Raw genomic sequence first — 23,314 nt, 5'->3', positions numbered from 1 at the left:
TCCCCAGATGTCCATTAGGCCCTCCTTTGTCCTCTGTGTGAAAATCTATTTGATGATCTCCAGCAGGACACAGCTAATCCTGCCTGGGAGCTAATCCCTTAGCTTAATTTCTTTTCTTTCTCACTTGAGGGCCAAAGGTACATCCGAAGGGGGAGCCCAGCCAAATCAACACAGGTTTAGTGGGTGTGTTTGTATTAGGGGTCAATTCTCTTATCCTTAAAATATAACTTTTCCGATTTGTGTTTGTATTATGGGTCAGTTCTCTTATGCTTAAAATATAACTTTTCTGATTTGAAAAACATAATATATATGAATTTTGAATGTTACAGGGAAATAAAAAAAACCTGTAAGGAAAAACACAAAGTCACCCATGATGCTGCTGCCCATTGCTAAGACCTATTAGCATTTTAGTGTATTTGCTTCTAAATATGTCAAAGACAAAAGTAATCGTGGTGAGATATTAAATTTGTTTTTTTTTATCCTGCAGCTCAATTGGCATTTTATGAAACATTTCTCACATCATGAAAAATTTTTAGAGACCATAAATTTTCATGGCTAGCCAATATCATATTAACTTGTTTTCAGTGAAATTGGAAATTTATGCGCAGAATGTTTTTTTCTTTCCAACACTATGAAAATTTTCAAACATACAGTAAAGCTTCAACAATTTTATAGTGAACGCCTGTATACTCACCATGTAAATTCTGTATTAACATTTTACTATATTTGATTTATCCTATATCTGTTTACCCATCGATTTAATCTGTTAACCCCTCTTATTTTTCTTTACATATTTGAAAATGGAGGCACCAATTCACTTTCCTTAAATGTACATTGTTAACTAGAACTTAATTTTTACTTATACTTTGCAGTAATTTATGTGTATTGAAATGCACAGATCTTAAGTTTATAGTCACTGAGTTTTTTTTTTTTTAATTTTTTTTTTAACGTTTTATTTATTTTTGAGGCAGAGAGAGACAGAACATGAACGGGGGAGGGGCAGAGAGAGAGGGAGGCACAGAATCGGAAGCAGGCTCCAGGCTCTGAGCCATCAGCCCAGAGCCCGACGCGGGGCTCGAACTCACGGACTGCGAGATCGTGACCTGAGCCGAAGTCGGACGCTCAACCGACTGAGCCACCCAGGCGCCCCATATAGTCACTGAGTTTTGACAAATGTGTGCCTAAATTTTAATAGTATAATCGCACACTTTATTATTAGAACAATACTCAGAGTCCATTTAGAAGATCCAAAGGGTTTTATGGCTGATGATTAGGAAATAGTATCACAAGTAACTCAGAACTTTATTCATGTGCTCTTTTGTTTGAAAGATAAAGTCCTAAATACTTTCTTATGTTACATGCTCCTGAAAAAAAGTGAGTGATTAATTTTCTCCAAAAAGGGGTAACATTATCATTTATTTGTATATATGTATTTATTTTTTGGCCTTTTTTATTAAGTAAGCTCTATGAAAGCTTTATGAGCCTCAGTGTGGGGCTCACACTTAGGACCCCAAGATCAAGAGTCACATGCTCTACAGGCCAAACCAGCCAGGCACCCTGGCTTTGTTTTGTTTTTCAAAGTACTTCTCACTTTTTTGTATTCTTTTGTTAAACTGGGAAATAATTTGCCTCTCTCAGTGGACTAAGTATATTTTTTCCAGACCAGTGGGAGCCAGGAACAGATTAGTATTTATAAGACGCAAACTTTATCTTCGGTTCTGATTGGCAAACAACATACATTTTTATAGATTTTCAACTGTTATGAGTGCCCAAGAGCCATTTATTTGTCACCTACTAAGTGAGTCGGTAGAAGCTTCTGAAATGTAGACTCCAATTCGGTATTTCATGTCCTGTTTGGTTGTTGCTGAGTGCCTGGGTGTATGTGCACACTGTAAGTCAGGATTCCTATAATTTGGGGGAAGGATACTTTATTTCTTGTGCAGGCGTCAATCTTGGTCTTATGCTGGCCGTGATTTTCCATTTTTCAGTTTACATGTTAATGATAATGTACACTGTTGCATTATCTTCTTCCCTTTTTATTTTGTGGTGTTTGGCTGAGACTACTGTGTTGTATGTTTTAGCCACCATTTTCCAATTACCAGGACTCAAGATAAATGTCTCTAAGGTTTAAAATGCATCGTATTTGCAAAGCAAATGCGTGTCATGTGTCCCAAATGTGCAACAGCAGCAGCCTGTCATTTGTGTTGCCACATTCTCTTCCCAGGAGAAAGTGCGTTTGGTAGCCTGGGTGTGCGGGCGGTCTCTGTCCCTCCCAGGTGGGCCTCGTAGCCTGGACGGGGTGGCCTGTGGCTGGGCTGTTGTCCCCTTGGCCTTCCTCCTCTTCCCCTTGGGTGCGGGGATCCCAACCAGCTCTGACTTTAATGGCTGGATTTCTCTTCGGCCAAAGCATCTCAATATATTTTCCTCTTCTCCTCATTTACTTTGTGGTATTTTGTCCTCTGATAATAGTTTCTGCCTTTTCCATATAAGGACCCGTGCCGTCTGCAGCCTCAGATCCTCAGAAATTACCAGTGCCAACACATATTTCATGGCCATGAAGTACCTCGTGAGCATAGCAATTTGCAACCATTCCGGTAATAGTTCTTTGTGCTCTTTTGCTAAAAAGGGAGAGACTCTTTGTGCGAGAAGAGTCAGCAGTTTGGGGCTCAAAAATCTCAAGAAAACAGAGACGAAAGCAGCACAAATTGGGAGATTGAGCTGTCAGAGGCCCAGAAGGCAGCTCCTAGGGTCTCAGTGCTGTGACTGTGAATGAGGGGGGTGGACTCAGGGCCAGGTTGGAGCCCCATCTCTGAGTTTGGGGGACCTTGAAACGTCACCTAACTTCTGACTGTGTTTTCTCATCTGTTAATCAGTGATAACCGTGTATCCTCTCAAGGCTTTCGTGAGGATGAGCTCACATCAGATGCTGAAAGAAAGAGTTTAGCATTGCCTTTGACATGAGCGTATGCCTAACAAATGGTAATTGTTAATATCACCATTATTCTTCCAAAGAGAGCCAAGGAGGAAGGGTTTCCTTCCAGTTGTGGCCAAGGGGGGTGTGAAGGCAGGGGAGCTGTGTTTCCAGGGCCCTGCAGTGTAAGGGTGGTGCCACAGACTTTGGCTGAGTACCGTGGTTCCGTGGTGTGACAGGAGCCAGTCTCCCTGAGGTGGGAGTCGCGGGGTGGGGGGCCGTCTAAGGGGCAAGTGGGGAGTAGGAGAAGTAAAAAAGTATCCACCAGTGCGGACCTGGTGCTTCTGGCCAAAGGAGAAGCTAGTAACTCATCTTTCCCATCTCCTAACACTTAAATGAGGACTTTAATGTGGGTGAAAGAATCCTGGTAACTTCCTCCTGAAAAGAAATAAGGTGTAGGCATCTTCATTTTCTTATTCTGATTTTTAAAAAAATTTTTTTAACGTTTATTTATTTTTGAGACAGAGAGAGACAGAGCATGAACGGGGGAGGGTCAGAGAGAGGGAGACACAGAATCTGAAACAGGCTCCAGGCTCTGAGCTGTCAGCACAGAGCCCGATGCGGGGCTCGAACTCACTGACCACGAGATCATGACCTGAGCTGAAGTCGGCCGCTCAACCGACTGAGCCACCCAGACGCCCCATCTTATTCTGATTTTAAAACCATGTGTGCTGTAAATCAGCCCAAAAAACCCAGACAACTTTCTAAATAATGAAGGATCTGTAAGAATTCTGAAAGTCAGCTGCCTTCATCTGTCCCCTCTTTCCCATCCTCGGTCAAAATTCACAGCATCCGAATTTTTGTCTCCTTTTGTTACCAATCTAAATTTTAAGCCCAAAGTCTGTCTCTGAAACATTTTAGCAATTGAGAGCTTGTTCTTTTTTTCCAAAATTGCCTGGAAGAAACTGGCTAACTTAAAATAGGAAGCATTAAGCAGTTGCCTAACTTCATATTTTATTTAATCATTTTCAATACTCAGCAAATGCATCAGGCTTAGATGGATTTCAATTTGGAGTTAGAAACTCAGATTTTTTTCCTTTTCAGTAGGAATTGAGAGTTGATTTGCTGGCAGTTGACCAGACTAAAAAGAAAGAGTAGAATGAATCAGCAGGCAAGTCCCCCATTCTGGGCTCAGTTTATTTGATGGGCAACATTTTCCTCTTTTCCTTATGGTTTCTTGGAAGAGATTCTCCACTGGATCTCTGAGTCATCTAGAGGAATGCACTGGCCATGAATAATGTCCACAGATATCATTCTATACCTAGGGTCTCTTGGCCAATATACAAAGCACTTAGCTCTCAGCCCTGGTTGAGACTCACAGCAGTGAGCCCAGGAGGACACTGTACCCCAGGCCGGGGGCCTGGTGACTGCATGACAGCTTGTGAGGGAGCCATATGCCAGTAACCTGCAGTGCAATGGGGTGCCTGACCAGTTCCCTAACTCCTCAGGAGGTTTCCTGGTCTTTTTAGCCAATGTACATACAGGTTATACACACGTGTGTGTGTGTGTGTGTGTGTGTGTGTGTGTGTGTGTGTGTATGTTATACCTGAAACATCAGGCTAATAAAAAAAAATGTCAGCATACAAAGAGAGATCCAGGAAGCTGGCAAATGACTTCTGATGAGGCACCACTGTAATCCTACATAGGAGATCGGTGACAGCCCCTTTTCTCTGACCTCTTTAATAATTTCCTGGGTTTTTCTTGTTAATTATGAAGGAAATAATACTCACCATAAGTAATTTGGAGACTATAAAAAGCCACAAGAAAAGAAAATTAGTATCCCTCAGAATTCTGTCACCTGACGATGAATGCTGTTAACATGAGATATATGCTTCTCCAGTCTGCTTTTCTAACATACATATGTAATACATACGTATATTTATATTTTATTAGATGTAAATTGAAATCACAAAATACATGCTGTTTGTAACCTGCATTTTTTCTTTTAATGTATCGTGTTTCCTCTTTTTCTTCAAAAACATCATTTTAATACCCTCCGCAGCATTCATTTGCTGTTTTCAAAGGGAGTGCGATAAGCATTCTTACCCATAAACCTTCCCACGTATCTCTGCATGTTTCCTTAGACCAATTTCCTTAGAAATTGTTTTGTTCTTGTTTACTTTCTTATCATCTGACTCCTCACACTCTCATGTAAGCTCCTTAAAAACAAACACTTGTGGGGCACCTGGGTGGCTCAGTCGGTTAAGCGTCCAACTCTTGATTTAGGCTCAGGTCATGATCTCATGGTTTGTGGGTTCAAGCCCTGCGTCAGGCTCTGCACTGTTTGTGCAGAGCCTGCTTGGGATTCTCTCACTCTCTGCTCCTCCCTCGAGCTCTCTCCCTGTCTCTCTCCCTCTCTCAAAATAAATAAACTTAAGGAAAAAAAAAAAAAAAGTCTTGTTACCCTGCTGCCCAGACAAGGCAACATAGTAGATACTGGATTCATGCTGGGTGAGTGAGGGACTTAGTCATCAGGACTTCGTCACTTAGTCACTTTCAGAGGTGGAATCCCTGGGTCACAGTGTGTCCATTTACCAGGCTGAGTTGCCCACCTGACATGCTGGCGAGTCCCCACTCTCACCGATCTGGATGAAGTGCCTTTCTCTGTGGACCCTTGCTAACACTGGGGGGGTCATACGTCTTTTGATCTGTAAGCCTCTACGGGAAAAAAATGGTACTTTATTTCAATTGCTAGTAATCATGTGTTTGTTGGCCACTTATTTTTTAATTAAAGTGGTTTTCCATTCTTACAAAATATTGTCTTTTGTCTGCCTTGTGCTAGAAACATCTTTTTCCCCCCATTTTGCCACTTGCTTTTTAATACTGTAAATGGTTTTTTTTTGATATATAAACATTTTATATCTTACCAATCCACTCAGTGTTTCCCTTGGATGTTTTGGCTTTTGTGTATAAAGGATATACTCCCAAAACAAACAGAAATTCATCTCTTTTCTTCCTAGTTCCTTTATGAATTCGTACATCTAGATATTTAACTCATCTGGAATTTTTTTTTTTTTTGATACATGGTGTTGATTTTTCCCCCTGTGTTAGCCAGTTGTTCCTCCAACATATACTAAATAGCCTGTTCTTTCTCCCACTTTTAAAACGCTACCCGTATCTGGGCGCCTGGGTGGCTCAGTCGGTTGAGCCGTTGAGCATCTGACTTTAGCTCAGGTCACGATCACACGGTTCATGGGTTCAAGGCCCGCGTGGGGCTCTGTGCTGACAGCTCACAGCCTGGAGCCTGCTTCAGGTTCTGTGTCTCCCTCTCCCTCTGCTCCTCCCCCACTTGTGCCCTGTCTCTCTCTCTCAAAAGATAAAATAAACATTAATAAAATGCTACTTGTATCAACTTCCAAAATCTCATATACTCTCAACTTTATTTCTGAGCTGTTTTGCTCTGAGCTGTTTTGTTTTGTTCATCTGACTTTTGGTACCAGCTCCAAACCGTTATATTGTATTTCTACATCTGAGGGTGCAAACTTACTGTCGTTATTCTTCCTTTTCAGTGTTCTTGGCTGTTTTTACCCATGTATTTTTCTAGGTCAGAGGTCAGCAAACTCTCTGAAAAGGGCCAGATAGTAAATGTTGCAGGTTCTGCAGGCCATATGGTTTGTCACTGCTACTCAGCTCTGCTTTTGTAGCGCAAAGCAGGAGAAGAGGTAATAAGCAAGGCTGTGCTCCAGTGAAACTCATTTACAAAACACACTGTGGGTTGATTTATCCCGAGGGCTTTAGATTGCCAACCCCTGTTCTGGATGAATTTTTGAGTCATTTTGTCAAGTCTTTTCCCACTCTTACCTCCTTCACGTATACACAGTAGTGTTTGTGTGTGTGAATATGTGTGTGTGTACATATGCGTGTGTGTATATACGCACACATACTTTTCGTGTATATATGTTTGTATATTATATTTTCATACACATTACAGTATATATATGGAAAGAGAGGAATTTGGTTAAATTGCCATCGTACTAAACAATGATGTGGGAGAAATGTGACCTCTCTATAAAATAGGGTCTTCTCATCAGCATCAAGCATTCTTTTACATCTGTCACCAAAATTGTATGGTTCTTTCATCTAGGTCCTGCCAATTTCTGGTTAATTTTAATCTTTGCATTGTTTTTCATTGTAGTTCTCCCTTTAACTGGGATCTGTGTTGGGGATCCCATGGCCCCCCATCTGTTCCACGATTCTCTAGAAGGATCACGGGACTCCGGTAGTTGTACTCAGGGCTCAGCGAGGGGAAAGACCCATCAGGCTGGTGGGAGGAATCTGTGTCCAGACTCCCCACTGGCTGCCTCCCAGCGGGAGGGCTCACACAGAAGGTGCTCCTTCTTCCCCCACCGAAATGCAACACCATAATTATTCTGTCTCCACTTCTAGCTTTCATCTCACCTACAGATACTTTTCTTTCATTGTGTGCAGAATGTGCTTTGCACTCATAGGGAGAAGGTGATGTGGTACAGGGTGACTCGAAGAGCCACTGGCTCACCGCGCTGACCTCGGTCCTGGAATTAGATCCCAGAAATTGAAGCCTTGGGAATGGTTTCTCTCCCTGCTTCTTTATTGGAACTCTTCTCTGTAGTAAATCGCCAGAAGTGTTCATCTCGCTCGGCTCATTCAAATCAAAGAAACTCTTCACTTCAGCATGAAGAATCTTGGAAAGCCTACATACTATGGGTGGTAAATCTCAAGCCCTTCCTAAGACAGGCTTCACATAACCTGTTGGAGAAAGCTGGTTCTCTTTGTAGTTTGACCCTGCCTTTACCAAAAAGGCTAAAGGAAGTAAAGCTGCTTCTGCAGCTGGGATTTAGAAATAAGCTTCCATACATCCGCCTTGGTTGACCAGGGAGTGCCCACACTCCCTGCTGATTCTGTAACTTTCTCACCCCTCTCTCAATTACCTTTTTTTTTTCCCCCTTTAGGCCTCTGGCCTCCGGCCTCCTAAGAGGCTAAGGGGCTGGAATTTTAATTGTTTGATGAATTTCATCCAGTGAAGGGCACTGCCTGGCCTTCTGTGAGTGAGGGCACTTTGAATGCAAACAGAACTGAGTTCATTACCGTAGGTCTGACTGTGATGTAAGTGACTTGTGTGAGAGCCTCCTTCCTAGGCTATTTTGGCAGATGGGTTGCAGCAAAGGAATGAAGCAAAGAGGCTCTGAGCACCCTTGAGATGAACTCCCAGATGATCCAAGCATCCAGGTCCACGCCTCAAGGAGGGCAGGGAGGCTCCTTCCCAGTCGCAGGCTTACCAGGGTCTGAATGAAAGCCCCCAAGTCTTTAGCTTTCCAAACTGCCTTCTCCTGGCTTGTCTCAGGATTCCATTAATCTTTTCAGGTTTCACATCCCTCTATCTCCCCCTAGGATGTTTCTGGCTCTTCCCGCCAGTCCTTGCGGTATTCATACTTTATTTTAGCATACTTTATTTTAGTATTTCAGACACATATCATGCCGAAAGCAGGCATAGGTGTACTGCATTGTATGTGAAACTAGGCAGGGACCCAGCCCACTGAAGGACACGGCCAAGGCCACTTCACATGAATAAGTTATGGCCTTACAAGACCTTAAAGATGTAGGGTTAGTCATGAATTGGAGGGAGCTGTGCCTGAAGACTGTTGCATCCTAGATTAGGTGTTCTCCATAAACCTGCACCACCCTTCTCTTCCTTCCTACCACTTTGTTATCTGGCCATTTACCCTTAGGCACTCAGGAAACAGCGTTTAACTTTGATATTAGCCCCAACAAAGCCTAATTGGGAAGGCAGGGCAGCCCCAGAAATACCATGTGTCTATTTCCCAAACTACCTACCTCTCTCCTCTCTTCCTCCCACTGTTACAAATCGTCCAAACCACCCTTCCTTTTCATTAAACTGAATAATTGAAGAATATTCCAAACACAATCATTAGGGTTCAGAGACCTTGCCAGGCTTCTTCTACAGCATTTAAACAGTGACGCTGAGGGGCGCCTGGGCGGATCCGTCAGTTAAGCCTCCGACTTCGGCTCAGGTCTTGAGTTCACTGTCTGTGAGTTCCAGCCCCACGTAGGGCTCTGTGCTGTCAGCTCCGAGCCTGGAGCCTGCTTTGGATTCTGTCTCCCTCGCTCTCTGCCCCTTCCCTGCTTGCACTTTCTCCTTGCCTCGCACTCTCTCTCTCTCTCTCTCTCTCTGTCTCTCAAAAATAAAGATTTACAGAAATAAATAAAGCCTGAAGCCTGCTTCGGATTCTGTCTCCCTCTCTCTCTGCCCCTCCCCTGCTTGCACTCTTTCTCTCAAAAATAAATAAAGATTTAAAAAACAAGTAAATAAACATTGACTCTGAGTGGTTCCTTGATTCCCGTGGGAAAAGAAGGACCTCCATCCATTGTGTGTGTCCCCTACCAGTGGGGACGGCGTGTGCCTACTCCAGCTCCTGCACGTGACCTCCCCGTAACAGAATGTCCCTTGGATCTATTTCAGAGTTCCCTGAAAAGAAGAGGCAGCCGGGAAACGTACAAAGAAAAGAAAACCTTGAACCAGGTAAGCAGGAGTATCATTCTAATGTTACACCTCCTCGAGGGGCTGCCACCTCATTTTGAATGGTCTCAAAAGCGTGAGAACATTGCCTTTAAAATATTCAAAGAAACGTTACCTGCCAACAAATTTGGACTTGCTCAAAGCCTCCATGGGGTGAAAATGTTCTTTCTAAACCACCAACTCCTCCTTTTTTGTTTCTCACGCTGATAAGCTGGTGACTTCTTCAAGAAAGACAAGAACAGACTGGCTCTGTGCAAAACATAATTTTGTGTAATTCAGGGCTCTCTGGCAGCATCCACAACTGGTAAAACGTATTTTGGCCGTCAGTCATTCACACAGTAAAATAGGTCAGCTAGTGAGGTGTTGGCTCGTTCATTCATAAGGCATTGTTTTGAACATTGGCTTTTTTGTTTGTTGTTGTTGTTTAACGGGTAAGCTGAACAGTATCTTAAACTGTCCTTACTGAAAGTGAGATGTTCTCGCCAGAAGATGGTAAAAACGTAGCCCTTTCTTTGTACACGGTTTGTGTCCTGCAGAATTTTCTGAGCGCTTCTCAACACAGGCTTTACTGGATTCCTCCCTTCTTTTTTTAAAAAAAAGAAATGCCTCTAGTATGAGGTGTTGGAGAGAACAAAGGCATTCGTGGGGCATCAGCTCCCCGAGTGATCGAAGCAAGTAGTAATTAGAGAGACTCAAGAAGTCCGGGTAACTGAGAGCTCCGTTGACTTGCCCCGTGAACTCCACTCTTGATCCCCTTTGGTTTTGCCATTATCCAAACTCACTGATGCCCAGAATGCCCTTCACAGAGGACTGGGCCGTGTGAACAGCAGGAATGCCAAAGATTAACCTTTCTCTCCTGCCCTCTCTCCTCCCCTGACCTCACTTTGGCATCCACTGGTAACAGGGAAAGTAAAATCTGCAGTCCCTGTGCTGGGGGCTTGGAGTGTCCCGGGCCTTGAGTGTGCTTCAGCTCCCTGGCTCTTGAGCAGGGAAGATCTCCCTTCAAAGGGTAACAGCTTCCCTGCTACGGAACATAGCACTGCCTTCACCTGTGGGTAGCCCAGGCTGTGAACGGCCATCACTGCCTCTCAGGAGTGTCTGAGAAATATTCCGGGCACCGGGAATGCGTTACGTTCCCCCTCCGCCCGCGGTACCATTGAGAAAGGAGTTTCTGTCCAGCAGAGCGGTGGAACCGAGCGCCTTGGAAACTGCAGGTCTGCAGCCAAAACTCAAAGGAAACCGGCACCCCGGCGCAAGGTAGGAACGTGAGTAGTCAGCGCTTGGGGTGCTGGCTAGACGTCAGACTTGCAAGCCAAAGAATATATACCCAGAGCGATATATTTTTATTGCTTGACAAGGCCTTTCCAGCTGCTGCTGCTGCTGGTGGTGGTGGTGGTCCCGTGTGTGTCTTCCCCTCCGTCCCGTGCTTGCCTTCTCTGCCTGCCACAGGACCTGTGTCGTGTGGAAAGCGTGACTGGACCTTCTGCTCTCATACTGCGTTCCTGGAGCTATCTGATGATCTCTTGAAACCAGAGCTTGATATCCTTCAGCTTAGGATTCAGCCTAGACCCCTCCCCCAGAATGCTGGCAGAGTCTTAGAAAGTGTATGGTTACGAGATAAGATGGGGGGACCAGCCTCCTGCTGCTCTAGCTGAGGCTGTGATTCCCCATCTTATGAGAAGGAGTGGCTCCGTGCCCCCAGAAGAGGTGAAGCCCGGCTCCCTGCTCTCCCCTCCCCCGCTCAATGGGAGCCAGCAGGCGCAGAGCCTAGCTCCAGCCGCCTGGACCCGAGGGAGCAAGTCTGACCCTTTTGCTAAATACACACACTCCCTTGGCTTCAGAGATTGTCTTTCTTTGGAAAACTGCTTTGGCATCGGTCGCAGGCCTGGTAGTGCATGGGCGTTGGGTAGAAATGGCAGCATGCTTTAATCGTGTTAGAATTCCTGGGGTGTGTGTGTCTGTGTGTGTGTGTGTGTGTGTGTGTGTGTGTGTGTGTGTAGTTTCTGTCTTTAAGGAACAAGAAGATTTTTTTTGGATACTTTATCAATCAGGTAATCTACCAATCAGACCCTCCTTAGGGTATGTCATAGAATCTTCTTCTTTAACTGACTGGGGTCTAGGTTCAAGAAGAAGGAGGGGAATGGTTTTGGTTTCAGTCAGATTTGTGGGTCATGGTGGGCAGGGGAAAGGGGGTGTGAGGTTTAAGGATTCCAGAAATCGAGGTGATGTGAAGGCTCTTTGGGACTTTCTACACTAAGCATTTAGAGTTGAGCATTTCCGAACCCTTGGGGAAGACCCGGGTTGCGTGCGCCTCTCAGAGATCCTACCCTTTTCTTCAGTTTCTCAGTTCAACTTTTGGGGGAAGACCCTCATGGAAGATCACGTGAGACTTTCAGATTTTGGTCTGAGACAAAAACTTTCTGAGCTGTGCAGGTCACCTTGCCCCTTATCCCCACGTTTCAGGCCTGGCCTCCACCGTACCGAGGCCTCACCAGCTGTAGGTTTCCAGGGAAGTGGTGTCAGGGCATGGGTCACAGCAGGGGGTCTTGCCCCTCCTTGGGTCTGCCCAGGCTCAAGGTGGGCAGATGGTGGGGTTCCCTTGAGGCTGGTGACACTCTCTTCCATGATATCAGCTGCCGTTTTCAGGCACAAAAGGTGAATTTCTCTGGTTCAGGGTGGAGACGGGATCATTTAAGGACAAAGGACACACACTGGCTACCAAGTTAATGCTGGGGCTGAGGGCACTGCGATACCTTCCTATCCTAGGCTTTCACTCCCAAACTAAACCATTTACAAAGCGTTGACCATCTGTCTCCACTGGTATGTGTGTTTGCGTATTAAAACTCCATTCCTTCATGTGAACAGCAGAGACCTCTCTGTGTATTTGGATGCATAGATTTCTTGCAAATCTATGTTTATCAAATAATTGAAAGGGTGCTTTTGATCTGCTTTCAAAAGTTTTAAGAAGCTGGGGTCATTTAAAAGTAACATGCCCGTTTCTGGTGCAGAGTAGATTCTCAATATTCACTGAAAGAATGAATGAATCCACAAATAAGCATGCTTTTATCCTTAGTATTAGAATTAAAAACAATGTCTTTTACAGCCTATGTGTTCTATGCAGGCCCTTTAAAATAGATCTCTTGTTACCCCAGCAGTGATGATAATCCATTTTGCTCAGTATGAGTGGGCAGACAGCTTTATTACCAGTTGGTCACAAAAACCCTTTTTATGTCTGCTTGACCAAAACCAAACCAAATCCTTAGTGTATTGGGTTCTTAGAGCACAAATACCATACTCTCCTGTCAGTGACATTTGTATTATTCTCCTAATGCACAAAGAAGACAAAAGCCAGAGTTACTGACCCCTTTTTCCAATATTAATTACTCTTCAGACAAAGAGGAAAGGTAATTTCAGGGTGCTACTGTGGAGATTTACCATGTACAATTTGTGCAGTACGTTATCCCGTTTGACCTTCACAATGACCTTGTCATTGAGTGAGGATCTTGCTTTAGGCATAAGGAGACAGATTCACCAGGGCTCTGTGATCAGCCCACGGTGTCATGGACAGAAGGGGCAGAAGTGGAACCCACTTTTGGCAGGACTGATTTACCGTTTGATCAAAGGGTGGCAGTGAGAGCCTGTCCCTCCAAAGGCACCCAGGTAGCACCAGGGCCTGCTCTCCATATGGCACTGGCTCACAGATTGGCCTTAGACTTTTCCTGAGTCTTCCCTGTCGCATCAGGGTTTTTTTTTTTCCTTCCATGATCTTGGGGTGCAGGAGGAGGGATCTAGGCAGGGTAAAAGGAAGACAGGAGGCACCAATGTGGCTATTTGTGTATCTTACTGCCCAAGGGTGAACGTGTGGCAAGAACATGGCAGAGAAGGAGTGTGAAAGTTGCATCTAACTCCACTAGACGATTTAAGCACAAAACAATGATCTAAAAGTTCATTCTCCCCAAGAGGGTTGACGTATTCTAGAGATTGGTTTGATGACTCTCCCTCCCCTGGGGCGGATGGAATACGGCTACCATGGACCATGTTGTTGAGACTCTCAGGGTGATGGGGAAGCCTTTGCTGAAGTCTTTGCCCCCACGGCAGTCTTTTGAAACTTCTGGTAGCCAAACGGGAATGATTCATGAAACTGGTCATTTTTCCCATTCGCTGGACGTGCCTAGTAAAACATTTGTGCAGGCCTGTATCAGAGCTCATGTAGTTCCGAGGCATTGAGATCTGCACTGAGAAGGCACAATCAACTTTCCAAATGGTTCAAAACGTGCCTTCTGGACCTCAACCACACAGTGAGGGCTTTCAGCAGCAGAGAGTCTGCTTCAGGGACCCTCCAGAATCTTCTACCAGTGAGAACCACTTCTCCAGTTTTGGAACACTTAACTCCACTGGGTTTCTGAGTTTAATTTCCTGCTGTGTTACAGCAAGTGAAGGGAGCGGAACAGAACAAAAGTTCTGACGTTGCCCTTGCCTGGTGAAAGGTTGTGAGTAACCCAGGTGTTAGGTCTGCAACCACAGTTCATCCTAACCACGTGGTACTTGGTCCACACCTCGACTTCCAAAACCGCCTCCTGCCTGTCATCCTGTGTTGTCATCCTTCTGTCATCCTTGTGATATGATGGGGGTGGGGAGACGAGGGCAGGAGTAGAGCTGAATTGCCACATCTCAGGGTCTCAGCAAATCCATAGAATGCGGGGCTCTGACTAGGACCTCTCTGTCCTGGTAATACCTGTGGATTGCTGGCCACTGTAGATGAGGGAGGTCCACACTGTGGAGGAAGTGAGTGGCGACACGTGGAAATAGCTACCAAAGCCTGTCTGCTACACCGGGCTTGGTGAGGGGTTCTGGCCTCTCTCACCGGTGCTCGCGATTAGTCGGATTGGACCCACAAAATAAGGACGAACCTTTGTGCTGCTAACAGACACTGGGTTTCATTCCATTTTCTGCCCTCTTCACTCGTCACCTGTGTGATGGATTCCATGTGCATGTTTCCCCCCAAATGAATCGTTTGGTTTCTTTGGTTTCTGTGAGAAAGCAACAGACCGAAGGCCTTTGCGGTGTCCCCTACGTGAAGGCCTGGGCTCACCTCGGCTTTGTCGGCTCCTTCTACCTGTAACTCGACGCACTGACAGAAAGATGGTTGTTTTGTGTTTGTGTGCGCGTCGGGGGCGAGGTGCAAGGGAAATCATCAAAAACACGAACATTTGGTATTTTCAAATAACCCTTCTCTCGGGCTGTTCTCTCCTGGCAGGATGACAGTGCCGATTTGAAGTGCCAGCTTCAGTTTGCCAAAGAGGAAGGCTCCCTGATGCGTAAAAAGATGGCCAAGCTGGGGAGGGAGAAGGACGAGCTGGAACAGGAGCTCCAGAAGTACAAGGCCGTCTACGGTGACGTGGACAGCCCTCTCCCCACGGGGGAAGCGGGCGGGCCGCCCAGCACCAGGGAGGCCGAGCTGAAGCTGCGACTCAAGTTGGTTGAGGAAGAAGCCAACATCTTAGGCCGCAAGATCGTGGAGCTGGAGGTGGAGAACCGAGGCCTCAAAGCAGAAATGGAGGACCTGCGGGTCCAGTATGAGCGAGAGGGTGCGGGCCGGGACCACGCCCCAAGCATTCCTACCTCACCCTTCGGCGACTCCCTGGAGTCCTCGACGGAGCTCCGCAGGCACCTGCAGTTTGTGCAGGAGGAAGCGGAGCTGCTCCGGAGGTCCATATCCGAGATCGAAGACCACAACCGGCAGCTGACCCATGAGCTGAGCAAGGTCAAGTTTGAGCCCCGGCCGGAGCCCGGGTGGCTGGCGGACGGCGCGGGCAAGGGCGTGGGCAGCGGGGCACCTCTGCAGGAGGAGCTGAAGTCAGCCCGGCTGCAGATCAACGAGCTGAGCGGGAAGGTGCTGAAACTGCAGTATGAGAACCGGGTGCTCCTGTCCAACGTGCAGCGCTACGACCTGGCCGCCCACCTGGGCCTGCGTGCCCCAAGCCCCCGGGACAGTGACGCGGACAGCGACCAGGGCAAGAAGGAGAGCGATGGGGAGGAAGGCCGCCAGCCCCAGCCCAAACGGGAAGGCCCTATCGGCGGCGAGAGCGACTCAGAGGACATGTGCGAGAAGACGTCGGGCTTTGGCAGCGGGAAGCCGTCGGAGGCGAGCGATCCGTGTCCAGCCGAGCTCCTGAGGGCCAGGGAGGACACCGAGTGCCTGGCGAGCATAAAGCACGAGGCCGAGCGCCTCGAGCGGACCGTGGAGCGCCTCATCACAGACACCGCCAGCTTCGGGGACGACGTGGGGCCGCAGGGCGGTGGCGAGGCCTCGCCGGGGTCTGGCGTCCAGGGGGCAGGGGAGACGGGCGAGGGGGGCAAGAAGGAGCCCCCGCTGCTGGGGACCATCAACTCGAGGATGAAGGCTTTCAGGAAGGAGCTGCAGGCCTTCCTGGAGCAGGTGAACCGGATCGGGGACGGCCTGAGGGAGCGCCTGGAGGGCCTGTCCCCCCTGCCCCACCTCACGGAGTCTTCCAGCTTTCTCTCCACTGTGACCTCTGTATCCCGGGACTCCCCCGTCGGGAACCTGGGCAAGGAGCTGGTCCCGGACCTGCAGGTAAGGGGGCTCCTGGCTCTGCCTCCCTGCTCCGTTTTGCTCTTCCTCCTTCTCGCTGGCATTGCTGCACTTGAACTCATTCTGCTCACGGCTGCTTGGTTATGATTTCAAACCTGCATTGTACTAAAGCCTCAAGTGTCAACCAAATCCTTTCTATTGGCTGGGTTTCTTTTCTTTTTTTTTTTTTTTTTTTTTTTTTTTTTTTTTTTTTGAGTTTTCTTTGATTTCCTTGTTTTTTTTTCCTTTTTCCGCTCTTTTTTTTTTTTTTTTTCTTTTTTAAACTGCGCCGCTGCTCTTGGCTTAGAGGCCCTCCCTCATGACACAAGGCTCACCCCAATGGAAGCGATAGGGATCGACGCAGTCCGTCCTTTCTCCTTTTTTTTGGTGTCTCAAACGACCGGCTGTCCCGATGAAGAAGCAGAGGAGTTTAAAAACAAAGTACAAACTCATTTCACAGTCAGGATACTTAGCAGACTCGCTCAGGAGCGTTTGCATCCCTGCTTGGGTTGATTGCTGGAGGGACACAGTACAGTTCTGCAAAGCCCTAGGCAGCCAGGCCCAGCGGCTCCTGCTGGAAGATGAGCCAGAGTGGGGAGAGGAGCCGGCCCCCGGGAGAAGGATGGCTCTGATGGAGAAAGTCGCTGCCCTCCGTGAGCCGAGGGTATGGCGGAGTGGAGTGGCCTTCCAAGGACTGCTTTCCTATGCATCGCCCTTGGGTGCATGACCCAGCTGCCTCCTGGATTATGGCTTTTGCTGCTCGACCACAAGCGAGGAAGGAGGAGCCTTGTTTCCGTATCCTTCGTGGGTGTGTGCTTGCAGTTCAGTCTGATTCACGCATCCCCATTGCATGCGCCTCATAACCAGTGTTCTGCCTTCTTCCCCCCTCTGTTTCTCTTTTTGCTTTCCAGATCTCTCGCCCATCGTCTTGCGCATCCCCATTTTGGCTCTGTCCTCGTCACTCTTGTACGGCGCTGTGTCTGTTCATGCTTTTCCTCGTCTGGTGGTGGTTTCAGTTGTCTGCCTTGCCCACTTTTGTTTTCTCGAGCCCCACTCCCTGCCCCCCCACCACCACACCCTTCCCCTTTGTTGTTTATTTAAAATTCAAAACCAAACCAAAGCAAACCAAATCCCTCCCATGCACCTAACAGTCCAAACTGAGAGGTCAGCCGGAGTGGCAGCCGGGTCAGGAACGCGGGGAAGAGCCGGAACAGCTGCACCGCCGGGCTGATGGGGACGCTGGGAGCTGCCAGCAGGCAGGCCAGAGCTACTTCAGTCTAGAGGTCAGCACACCCTGCCCTCCCGCCCCTCCTTTTGCTGTGTGGCTGGCTGTGTGATGTTTCCTCCCTGGGTCCAAGGCCCTTAGGGGATGTGGTGGGCTGAGATGGAACGAGGCAGGACTCCCGGGTACTCAAACCATTGCATGCAAATGGAAGACAAGGGTCTGCACAGGGTGAATGCCAGCGGACTGCCAGCACCCGGGTCCGATGGCCATCGTCCCGCCCACGGGTGCCGGGAGCTTTAGCAAAACATAGGAGACTGATTGGTGAGTGTTCCGTAGCTTTGTGTCAAACAGTAGAAAAAGCAGGCATGAAAACCAAGCACTGTGTTTGCTGGTGTGGAGGAAACTGTCCTTCCCTGTGTCTCATGTGGCCTGTCCTGTAGTTTCTGGTGACAGTGCTCCAGCCGGTGAGCAGAAGCAGGGAGTGTGCTCCCGGCCTGGGGGCTCTTCAGCAGCCTCTGTTGCCATGGTAACCTCTTGTCAACAAAGCTCCCAGACACCCTAGATGCTCCATCGCGCGAAACAGTTGTCAGCCGTCCTGTTGGTGAAAGCTCTTCCTGCCAAGTAATTCCACCCAGGACAGAGAGACAGGTGTCCCCGAGGAATGACTCGGCTGGCTCCGGTACTGCTGGTCAGGGTGGGTGATTGCAGGAATAGAGCATCCTGCTCCACGTTAGGAAAGGTCTAGCTGAAGAGGCTTCATTTCCCAGCCCCAGCAGGGATGTTACTGCTCAGCTCTAAGACATCCCGGTGGCTCCCAAACAGCAGAGGTGACAAAGACAGGGGACTCACTCCTGGAAGCACACTGAAGCTCACTCGGCAAAAGAGTCAGGCATTTGACTACAAAGGGATGCTCACAGAGGCACTTGGGGTAGAGCAGCACCTGTGCCCTTGAGCCCAGCTTGCAGCCAGCGCCTTGGGTAGCTGCGGGTCCTGACATCACAGGTCGGCGCACGGGGCTGCTGGCTTACCCAGAGCTGAGCTCACGTATCTCTGGTCTGGGCTTTTCCCCTGTCCTGTAAGAGTAAGTCACATCCCTACCCTCATTGATTTGGGCGTACGGTAACACATTTAAACTGCCCTTGAAAGGCTTCCATGAAAACGAAAACAGTTTTCGGAAATATCCTGTGTAGTCCCACCATCCTTATATTATTTGGCAGAGGCCCAGCTTGTCCGAGAAGGTAGCATCCAGGTCCTTGCCCCAGAGGGAAGAATGTAACTATGAGTCACACAGAGCTGTGACAAGGAGGCAGCCCGCATGCTGAGGGCCGAGCACACGTCAGGGCCAAGCTCCCAGAAAGCAAGCAGGAGCCCAGTGTGCTGTGCGGAGCCTCCACAGACGATCACAGGTACCCCCCCCCCCCCGGGCCTTCCCGGCTGGAAGAACGAGCATCTGTAATTTAGGAAACGTTTTCTGGACACTGTCTTTGGGCCTGGAGTTGGGCATATATCACAGCATATCATTTCTAGTGTGTTTCATTCCAAAATGCAGGTAAGATGTCCCTAGGTTTTATACCAAAAGTGAAAGCAAACAACACCTATTTGGGGGTTTCCCCAAATACAGATTTAGTGATTGTTGTGTCTTATAACTCTGCAACTTTCACGGTAAGCCCCTTTGATCGGCCTGTGCCCCACACAGGGTCTTTATCTGAGAATGCTGCTTTGCTTGGGCAGTAGCAACCTCACAATTGTGTACATTTCAAAAGAACTGAATGATTCCTCTCCAGGATGGAACCCTCAGGAAGACACATTTCCTAGTCCGCAGTTAATACTGTACCACTAGCTCTTTCTAGCAGGGAGGTCACGCTGTGCTGGAATCCAGTCTGGCACGGGCATCAGGATCCCTGGGCTCAAGCCCAGCTTTGTCCGTTACTAGCTCTTTCTCAAGCAAGTCTCAGCCTCTTGTTTTCTCATCTGTGAAATGGGAGGAGAAATACTGTTCCCCCTGACTCACGTGATTACTCGTAGATTCTCAGAGCCAATGAACTATTGAGAAAGTACCCTGAAAAGCGCTGGACGCTCTGTAAATGTAAAGTGTGGCTATGGATAAAGAGGGAAATATGCCCTGCCACTGAAGATGGCCAGGTGGGAAGGGGTGTCACAGCTGCCCTAGTTGTGGTTCCAGTGTCCTCAGCCCACCCCCCCACCCCCGGAGCGCAGATTTTTTACTGGCTGCTTCCTGATGCTGCACCAGCATAGCTCCGGCTGAACAAGGCAGCCCCGCGCTCTCTGATCGCTGTTTGAGGATAACTGCAGCTTCCTCCTCGTTTAACATTCAAGGCACGTCACGCGCTGCCTTGCTTAGTTAAACTCTGAGGAAATGTTGCTTAATGCCGGGGCGTCGAGAAGCTTCCCCATTGCCTGCCATACACACACACGGCATTGTGTAGCTTTGGAAACCAGCAACTTCGGGGAGAGGAAAATACTGTGTTGAATCAAACTGAGTGTTGTGCGAAAATAAACCTCCGTGAGAGACAGATTAGCAGAGTTAGCTGGTGCCACGTGGTGACTTAGGATCCCTGCACGATAGAGCTCAGGAGGGAATGTCGGATCTTCAGGCTAAGGGCCTCATTCTGAGCGTGAGAAAATCGAGGTCTGAGAGTGAGGTGGCTTGCCAGGAAGTCCCCGGGTATTTGGTGCTCAAGGCGGGGCGGGTCCCGAAGGGACTCCTCAGGCCTGGTTCAGCCCTCTCCCCACCCTGACATGGGGGGGGGGGGCACTGCTCAGAAGAGCTCCATCTCCTGTGGAGGATGTTCTGAAACCCAGATCGCTGGGGTGAGTGACGGCACACCTAGTTCTCTTGCCATGCATGGTATGTTGCCTCCTTTACACATCTGTTCAGTTTCCTTTCATTTTATAAATTTTGATGAAAAAGCTCATCGTGAAAGGCAAGGCCCAGGCAGCATCATTTCCTACAAGGGGGAATAGTATTAATCGGGACTTGAGCATCCTTTGTTCTAACTATTCACTAAGGCATTTCAGACGGAAGATTCAGTTATATATGTGCAAACACATTATATTTTAAAGTATTTTTTTAAAAGATAAAACCTATTCTATGACCACTTTGATAGCTCTGTCATTTTTCCTTTTATGAGAGGAACCCAACATAGACTGTCTATAGAGTCGGGGTCTTGAGAGAGCTGCTGTGTCCCTGGGGTGGATGTCACCCTAACAGACTGCTTAGTTTGGTCTTCGAATATGACACTGGGCTAAAGAATTATACAGTGGACAATGCTAGACGTAGAACTCTTAAAAGCCTTCTAATGAAAACATCCCCCAATCCGTGGCCCGCAACCTCTTTCCCGTGAGGCTGTCATGAAACGGTACACAGAGCTCCTGTCCATGAGCAGGGCAGCCCGACCCACCCAGAAGCATCTCCCGGTGAAGACTCATGCAGGCCGTCAGTGTGACAGTGCACAGTGCCCCCATAAGTGCAGAAAAGGCGAACCCAGACACTTCTGTCTAGAACGAGGCCAAGACTGAGGCCGGCGTGCCTCGAGGAGTTGTCTCACTTCCTCTTACGTCGTCTTTGAACTTACCGTCTGTGCAAGCCGATTACTACTATACTTGCATGAATTTCCTTTAGCTCTTTGGGGGTGGGGAGCTGATCGGATACCTGCTATCAATAGCTTAAAAAAGGCAGGGGGTGGGGGGCAGAAACTTTCTGTGTTTAAGCTGAAGTTTTTAAAAAAATGGATCCGTCCCTCAAGCTCCATTTGTGAAATGCCTTCCATGTTATTTGCGTTGTAGATTTTCATATTTGGGGTTAGAGAAGAGAAGACGCATTCTTATTTTGGCAGATGTGGGTATTTGGGCCGGGTTGAACCACCTACTACCAGAACTACCACTGGCAGCAGCAGTAACCCCAAGGAGGAGAAAGAGAAAAGCTATATTCTCACACTGTTGCATTTTGGGACATGACAAGTCTGTCACTAGGTGACAACAAATAGAAGGCCTGCCTCGCAGATGGTGCACACTCTAATCTTAGGAGGGGACGGGAACATCCACACCCAGCACTCTTAAAATGATCACAGGCAGAGAAAGCTGAAGCCAGAACCCACTAATACCCACTAACCCATTCATGCAGGCACGCCAAAATTCACAGCTCAGAAGGACAGATATTCCTCGTACCTATTCATCTCAGTACATGTTAGCTCGGTTCTCCCACTGCGCACCAGATTTGTCCCCTGACTTTGCTCCCTGTGGCTCCCGACAAACCTGCTGAGAGAGTCCCACTTGTTAAGAGAGAACAACGTATAGAATATGCAGCTCGGAATGTGTGGGGCGCCTTAAAAATAGTTCTGAATGAGAAGTGGCCGAGCATGGGCACTGGTCACATTTCAGATATAAATGAAACCAAGCCCGTGGCCCAGAGGATTGAGTTTCTAGAGCAGGAATCTCAAAGGGCTCTCTTCCCCAACTCCTCCTTTGATCCCTTAGTCAACGATACACATGAAGCATTTGTGACCCCTTATGCCCCAGCTGTGAAATACCAGCCACAATGGATAAAATGACATGGGGTCTTATGCCAAGTATATGCACACATGTGCTGACTTCATCTATGGCTTTTGGAAGAAGCAGTAACAAAACTGGCCAGAACAAAACGGAACTCACCAGAAAATGAAGTCCTCGTGGTAGAGGTGGAATAGAGTCCTAATATTTAAGTAGCATTGCTAGTATTAAAGTCTCTATAATGAGAAGCATTCCTACTTTTTATTTATTTATTTATTTTTTTTGCTTCGAGCTAATGCAAGTATCTTCTTAAGTGTGGAAAGTGATTTATAAGCCACTTTCTCTAAAGACGTCCAGGAGATGAGCAGTATACGTTCGTGTGGACTCAGCCATATGGGGGAAAGCGTGGGCGGTGGGTTTCAGAACACTGTCAGGGAAGGTAGCTGTGATGTCAAGGTTGATATGTCTCCATAGCCTTGGCACCAAGCGAGGATGGTATTTGTTTCCAAAGACTGCCTTCACAGAGAGCTCCAGACAAATTTGGTGGATGTATAATCAGGACCTTAGGTAAGTGGGCAAAGGATAGGTTTTAGAATGAACACTTTGGGAACTGGGTGATGAAGTATTTATTTTCTAGAGATCTAGGGGTTATGTGAACACTTCGTCCAAATGCATGTGGCTGGATGCAGTCGTGTGACGGTAGAATAATTCTGGACTGAAACTTTGACCAGAGCATGTTTGTACTTTGTTTTTTGTAATTTGGAGTGACAGCATCCCAGCTAGGAACAGTTAGCTGTCAGTAGGAGTTTTAAGATTCCATTAGCAAAAACGGACAGTAAAGAAAAATAAAACTAATAGACAAAGAAGACTGAGTTTCCGTTGTTGACCATACCCCACAGATGACACAGAGCCACTGTAGGTAAGTCAGATGCCCCAGAGAAACAATGTCATAGGATATCACGCGTCCTTTTCTGTGACGCTTCAAAGATGTGGCTCCAACAGAGGGACACATTTTTAATCAAACGATGCTGAAGTATGAGGCTCATATATTTGTTTGAAATAAAAACAGTGTAGGGGCAACTGGGTGGCTCAGTTGGTTAAGCGTCTGACTCTTGATTTCGGCTCAGGTCATAAGTGCACAGTTCATGAGTTCGAACCCCACATCGGACTCTGTGCTGACAGCGTAGAACTTGCTTGGGATTCTCTCTCTGCCCCTCCCCTACTCCCTCTCTCTCTCTCAAAAATAAATAAATAAACAAAAAAAGGTTTACGTACATTATTAAAATTTTTTTTAATGTTTATTTATTTTTGAGAGAGAGAGAGACAGAGCATGAGTGGGGAGGGGCAGAGACAGAGAGGGAGACACAGAATCCAAAACAGGCTCCAGTCTCTGAGCGTTCAGCACAGAGACCAACGCAGGGCTCAAACTCGGGAATGGTGAGATCATGACTTGAGCTCAAGTCGGACGCTTAACCAACTGAGCCACCCAGGCGCCCCTGTACA

General features: G+C 47.6%; 1 protein-coding gene across 13 annotated transcripts in view; it reads left to right on the top strand.

Annotated features, from left to right (window-relative positions):
• The window catches only part of MTCL1 (microtubule crosslinking factor 1), a 132,484-nt gene that overhangs the window by 67,281 nt on the left and 41,889 nt on the right, over window positions 1-23,314 (top strand). For 7 of the 13 annotated variants that reach the window (XM_045458779.1, XM_045458780.1, XM_045458783.1 and 4 more), the window contains exons 4-7: window positions 9,429-9,488; window positions 10,665-10,742; window positions 14,743-16,080; window positions 17,229-17,360. In XM_045458779.1, the coding sequence (XP_045314735.1) occupies window positions 9,429-9,488; window positions 10,665-10,742; window positions 14,743-16,080; window positions 17,229-17,360 (1,608 nt within the window). The remainder of the gene's footprint in view (window positions 1-9,428; window positions 9,489-10,664; window positions 10,743-14,742; window positions 16,081-17,228; window positions 17,361-23,314) is intronic. The other 6 variants (XM_045458775.1, XM_045458774.1, XM_045458781.1 and 3 more) reach the window with 2 other exon arrangements.

The sequence above is a fragment of the Leopardus geoffroyi genome, chromosome D3 (genome assembly GCF_018350155.1).
Source record: "Leopardus geoffroyi isolate Oge1 chromosome D3, O.geoffroyi_Oge1_pat1.0, whole genome shotgun sequence".
NCBI classification, from domain to species: Eukaryota; Metazoa; Chordata; class Mammalia; order Carnivora; family Felidae; genus Leopardus; species Leopardus geoffroyi.
Note: the sequence above shows the minus strand (reverse complement) of the source record. Positions and strands in the feature narration are given on the sequence as shown.